Source organism: Megalops cyprinoides, chromosome 4 (genome assembly GCF_013368585.1).
Source record: "Megalops cyprinoides isolate fMegCyp1 chromosome 4, fMegCyp1.pri, whole genome shotgun sequence".
NCBI lineage: Eukaryota > Metazoa > Chordata > Actinopteri > Elopiformes > Megalopidae > Megalops > Megalops cyprinoides.
This window is the reverse complement of record NC_050586.1, coordinates 29,237,981-29,244,260: the sequence shown is the minus strand read 5'-3', so window position 1 is coordinate 29,244,260 and position 6,280 is coordinate 29,237,981. Positions and strand designations below refer to the sequence as shown.

At 37.7% G+C, this 6,280-nt stretch overlaps 1 protein-coding gene across 1 annotated transcript; it reads right to left on the bottom strand.

Annotated features, from left to right (window-relative positions):
* Positions 1-3,282: 3,282 nt before the first annotated feature.
* Positions 3,283-6,034, bottom strand: LOC118776451 (T-cell surface glycoprotein CD8 alpha chain-like). Its single transcript, XM_036526809.1, has 5 exons — positions 5,980-6,034; positions 4,642-4,947; positions 4,251-4,331; positions 3,708-3,821; positions 3,283-3,326 (listed from the first exon to the last, which is right to left on the bottom strand). Exons 1-5 carry the CDS (start codon positions 6,032-6,034, stop codon positions 3,283-3,285), a joined length of 600 nt encoding a protein of 199 aa, XP_036382702.1.
* Between the last annotated feature and the right edge of the window lie 246 nt (positions 6,035-6,280).

Genomic DNA, 6,280 nt, shown 5'->3' with positions numbered 1-6,280 from the left:
GCTATCCCTGCTCATCCTCTGGAAATGATGATGCAAAGCATTACCCAATTAATTGTGTATTTTCAAATACCCGATGCGGAAGAAGAGCCGCGTCACAGAAAAAACTTCAAAATACCAGAATCAATTTTATGCATAGAAAATGAAATTCTCTTGTGGAATCCTCCTTTTTGAAATTAATGGTGAGTCGCGTGTCATGGTCAGGCAAGACATTAGTTAAAAATTCCACCATCATGAATTGTACTGTTTACTGTTTTTTAAAGTGGTTAAGGTTTACCATTAAAATGACAGAATGTAAAAGAAAATGACAAGGGAAATGTGATGAAAGGTAGATCCAGTGTGTGTGTATGCATGCATGCATGCATATGTATGTGTGTATGTGTGTGTGTGTCTGCTATGTTGGTATGAGTGCGTGTGTGTGTGTGTGTGTGTATGTGTGTGTGTGTGCTGTGTTGACATGAGTGTGTGTGTGTGTGTGTGTGTGCACATATGTGTGTGGTGTGTGTCGGCAACAGGGAAGTCTCATGAAACTTTTAGTTACTTTTCCCGCCATCATTATTGACAGTGCTTTTAATCTCACTTCTTATGGAACTCTTTTGTCTGAGCTTCCCTTCATCTGTGTCTTTTTAAAAAGCGTTGTGATTCTTGTGTTTTATCATGCAAGCCTTCTCTGTCTCTCTCACCTTCGGCTGTGCTGTAGTACTTTTTGATTCGCTTTCATTTATTGGTTATTTTTCCTTTGTCTTAGTAAAATCTTAGGTTTGGAATACGTCATGGAATGAGTGTGTATGACTTGCATTTTGTTACTTTCATGTATGTAGGTTGTTTTTTCATGTATGTAGATTTTTTTCCTTAGAAAACACACCTTAGTTTAGTCAGTAGAAATCTCTATATGGACACTGCTGAAAGATGAGGGTTAGGCAGGTGCTTTGATAAAAAGTGCTAATCTACATTTTGTGAGGAAAAAAAAAACATTTTAGAAATTGCATTGTTTTGCCAAATGGTTGTGGGTATGTTTGCTGTAATGGTGGTGTTTATGAAACAAATGAATTTCAAAATGTTTTATAAAAATAGAAAAAAAAATAATAAAAAAGGAAGATCATTTTATTGTGTTTGTCTGTTTGTTTGTACATACAGGGCAACTAAACGTTTCACCAAGGAAATAGTTCATTGCTGCTCGGGTTTGCACCACTAGAGAGAATAGTTGAGAATTAAACAAACACAAATATCCACGAGTAACATTTAAAAAACGTATACATATACATTTAATTGATTTGAAACTATTTGTTTTTTCACATTCAGTAGAGTAACCTCTAGATTTTCTAGAAAAAAGGTTGCAATAAATTGGCATTTTAAGAGATCAGTACTATGAGGTGTACACACCAAAATAAAGTAAATACAAGTTCATTACTTCAAATTCAAAGGCAAAAACAGAGATTTGAGACAAGTCTTTTTGAACAAAAGTGCAATATGGAACCCATTTTCACTTTAATTTTCAGGTTACTTTCAGATTACTGAGAGCCTTAACTGAATTCAGAAAAGTTGTTCAGAAATGTTTGTATGTGTGTGTGTGTAACATGTTGTCTAGCTAAAACAAAAATAACAGCTTACATAGTTCATATTTAAATTTTAAAATCAGTACACACATTCAAGCCCTACTAACACAACAGCACTTCAAAATTCTCTTGAATATACACATTTCAGTGCATACCAGAAGGATGGAAGAACCTATTACACAACAGCATAAATATTTGCATTACTTTGAAAGTTACCTCACTGTGTGCAGAAAATAGCTACAATGTAGACTGCCAATTATGCTGCACTGAGTATTTCTATGAACAAACCTGAACTGATTGTTGTTGAGATAAAAGATCTCAAATAAAATGACTAGCACTGCAGCACCATTTTAAAAAACTACATAACCACATTAATGAACAGCTCATTGGTTTAGTAATTATCCGCTTAACTTCAAGTGCCCTTCCTACGGTTTTATCCGTATTACTTGAAGCAAATTAGAAGCAATGATTTCAGAGGCAACCTTCCAAAAGATTTCAGGGTGTATTCCTCCCTAATGGTTAACATTAATTCCAGTTGCAGTGAGTTTAAACTGTATTCAATTGAATATTTTTAGCAATTCATATTTTTAAAGTAATTTGATGAAGTGTTCACATTTCCAAACAGGCAACATAAACTCTTATCTGTCATTTCTTGCATTCAGCAATTTTCCTCTGATTGCTCCAAATAAGTCTCCAGACAACACCTGACAAATGCCTAAACACACGTTTTACAAAGAGCTAATAAATGTCGACATCAAGCTTACACAACTGTATCAAGTGATGAGTTACTTCTAGCATTTTTACTTTGCATCAGTTCAAGGAGAAACACCACCTTACAGAGTCCCTGCGCAGTGAATGTCTAACATGAAGGCAATGTCTTTATTGTTCATGAAACATAACTGATAATATAGCACAATTAAAATGTGATGTGTTATATTACAGAGTGCAAAATGAATTCATACAAATGTCATACTAATGTGTTGCTGGAGTTGCGTGCTAACACTGTCTTTTAGCAGTAAATCAAAGTGAATAAATCAGTTTTCTGAACTACATCTATGGCCCGTTTTTAGACACCTAAGTCACTGCTAACATCACAGCAATACAGTCCATCATAGCTTCTCAAAGAAATTCAATACAATCAAGAAATGACACAAGCCTTTTTGCAAGCCTCTGAATGACAAAATCACTGCGGTGTAAAAGGAAAAAAAATATCAACACAATGCTAAGAGCTGCTGCTATGTTCTTGCTATCTGCTATCTTGTTATCTTTTTCCAGCATAGTTTGATTTATGTTTTGTATTTAATTTATTGTGTAAAATGTAAACTGGAGTCATGAACTTATAACAGGTTTTAGCTACTAAACATGCTCACAGCAATCCAGGAGTCCAAATAAAAATATATCTGGGAAGGTCTTCTCTTGACCTAAACAAATTATTATTATTATTATTATTATTATTATTATTAATGTATTGTATAATGTAGGTGTCAACATTCTAAACGATGTGTGTATTTCTCTGCTCACACACATAGACTCACACTCACTCTGCATGTCTTTGGGAATGACGTTGCCGTTGGCTGTCTAGTTGTATCTGGCTAGCGCAGCACTGTGGGCCTGGGGACCCTTCCGAGGCCTGCACCGGGAGGGGCGCGATTAGCAAAAAGGCACAATTGTCATCAATTCATCTAACATTGCGCTTATAAAGCTAGTCGTACAAGGACAGGAGAAAAACTCACCTTCTTTTGTAGTGGTGTGGGCACCCCCTCGTTCGGATTCCTAAAAACAATGAAAAAATTGGACTGTAAGACAGTGGGCATGATTGGGAATTGGGGCTTCGTGATGGACCACCACTGAGGTATTGATAATGGCTGCTTGTTTGTGGGGAACAAGCAAAGTTTCCATGGATACTCATCAAAGGTGGCCCAATTTGGCTGAACCGTGCTCTTCTCTACTAATAAAAAAGCTGTCCAAATCCAGGACTGTCGATGTGACATTCGGGGCCGAGGATGGCAGCAGCCACCCTCTAAACCAGGTGACGGCTCCTCCTGTCAGGTACACCTGTGTCTCCTGAGGTGGGGCAAGGTGAGAAGAAGGCGTGGGTCTCTGGGTGTAGCAGCAGGGCAGAGACAGGCGTGGTAGATGGAAGGCAGTACTCACGGCTGCAGTGACGGATGGTGAAGATGAGGACGAGGAGGAGGAGGAAGCAGCCGCCTGCCAGCGGGGCCCAAATCGCCGTATTACAGTTGCCTGCTGAGTCAGCTTTCCTGGTCACTGCAGAGAGAATTGAGGGTTTTGATGTAGAAGTCTTTCCTCCTACAGTATAATAACATACCTACAGAGTTGTTTTAACCAGTCTGTTAGTTTGTTTGACTGGTCTTGCATTGATTATTTCAGCATCCTAAAGAGATGTTTTTAAATCAATTCTCCAGGGGTGGGGGGGGGTGGGGGGTCCAGATAATCCTACAGCCTTTTCTGTTCTTATGTTTAATTGTAATACAGCCCGGTTAACAATAGTGTGGATTAGCACAGCAAAGGTGCAAAGAACACACCAAAGTGGAAACACATGCCATCCCATTGGCAATTTAAAGCTGGCCTCCTCTAATCCTAAACTCAGAGCCACCTTAAAATAAAGCAAGCTGTGCTGTCCGTTGAGAACAGCCCAGTCCGCATGCTGACACACAGAAATTGGTTCACACACACCTGTTTTGCATGTACAGGGCGTTCCTGTTGTGATGTTGGGCATGGGAGTTGTTACAGGTGGAGCCGGCCTAGTGGTCGGATCTGGAGATATGAAACAAAAGCAAAAACATTTTTTTTTCAAAACAAAATCACGACAATGACAACTGCAACAATAATAATAATTCTAAGGTAGTAACAGTTGTAGCAGTAGTAGCAGCAGGTCTACTAGGTCATTGATTCCTGCTTATAGTAGTCACCGTCATAGTAATGTAGTAGGAGTACTAGTAGTACATAATAATGTAGTCATACATACACACAGTACATTCTAGAAATAATTAGTAGCTGTGGCAGTAATATAAGACACTTCAAAACGATTATGTCTACCACAAATAAACTGATTCTGAAGACTTACCAGGTAGTCCCTGGAGGGTTGTGGTTTTCCCGAAGGTCATTGCAGTGCTCTGAATGTGTGTGCAGCCGTAAACCCCGCTGTCCTGGGTCTTATTAAAGTTTGTAATACCCATCCTTTTCTTGTCTCCATCTCTGAACGTCATGCCTTTGTGCAAATGCTTTACCTCTCCTTTACTGCCGACAGATGCAATGACCTCCATCCCGCTCTCCGTGACGCGAAACCAAAGAACCTGGGACTGCTTTTCCAACTCGCAAGTGATTGACACCGGCATACCATCCTCAAACGTTTTAGGCTCTTGAAAGGCATCTGAAAAGAGAGTGACAATACATTGAATAAAAAGAAATAAACAAAAAAGTAAAAAAAAAAAACCCAATCATTTATTTATCTCTGCGGATCGAAATTACTGTCAATGCGCCGAATTGCGTAATAATGCCAATGATTACAAATGCCAGAGCTATCAGAAGGACTGTAGCAATATAATAGTTTTAGCTTTGTTTATTTTAAATTATTGCAATGACCGAAAGCTCCGTTCAGCGTTTCCTGGATCAAACTGAATTGGGGAATGGATCCCACGACCGTTAGCCTAATTTAAGAGAGGTCCGCTTTCAATAATTATCTCTATTCACTCGATTTTTCTCTGATGTCATCATCACCCTTTTTATTTTTCACGAAGCGCTTTTTCTTTAACAAAAAGCCCACCGAATATAGCCCACACAGTCTAGAAAGAAATCATGCTTGTTGGGTTAAGACTATTTTTCTAATTGTGCTTAGCCTAAATAGTTGAAAAAAAAAAACGTAATGTATTAATACACGTGTGGAATATCAAACTAAATGTAATAAATCGGTCATTTAGCTGCTACAAAATAAGGCAAGTGTACATGACCTTGAAAACATTTAACAGACTGGAAATGTACAATAGATTTTACCACAAACACTAATTTATACAATTACATTTTTAAATAACCTTATGTTTATGTTAAGTTTTATTGCTTTTGTCCGCAATGGAATTCGGCCTTTAAAAATATGCATCAACCTATTTTTGTCATGTTCCATAATATATAGTTACACATGTGATACATAAATCGAGCAAAAAGTAATATAAGAAAGTATCGCGCGAGGTAAAGCAAAGCGGCCTCTTATGGACCAACCAACGTGAAATAGTTATATCTAAATATGAAGAAGTTGTGAATTTTATTTTTCTGGCGCCAAGAATGGATGATAGATTAAAGTAAACACATATAGTCACCAACACAGGAAAACGTAGCAATATTAATTCATGTTAACCTGTGCTGTACAATATATATATATATATATATTATATTTAAAAAAAACACTTACACTGAGCCAGACTCAGAAGAAACAGTTGAAGTAAAATGCGTGGCACTTTTGACATTTTCGTTCGTCGAGTAAGGGTATACTCATAAGATGTAATGATGAAGAAAATGTGTAGAACGAGAACGCGATGTCTCCGTCTCTCTCTTTCTTTCTCTCTCTCTGACACACAGGAAGTAGCGCGACATCACAAACAAAGTATTATGGTTGCTTATTTCCCAATCGGAAAGGTGCAAAGTTGAAGGCGCTTCATCATTAACTACAGTTAATGAAACATCATTTTTTTACAGTAGGTATTTCATTGATT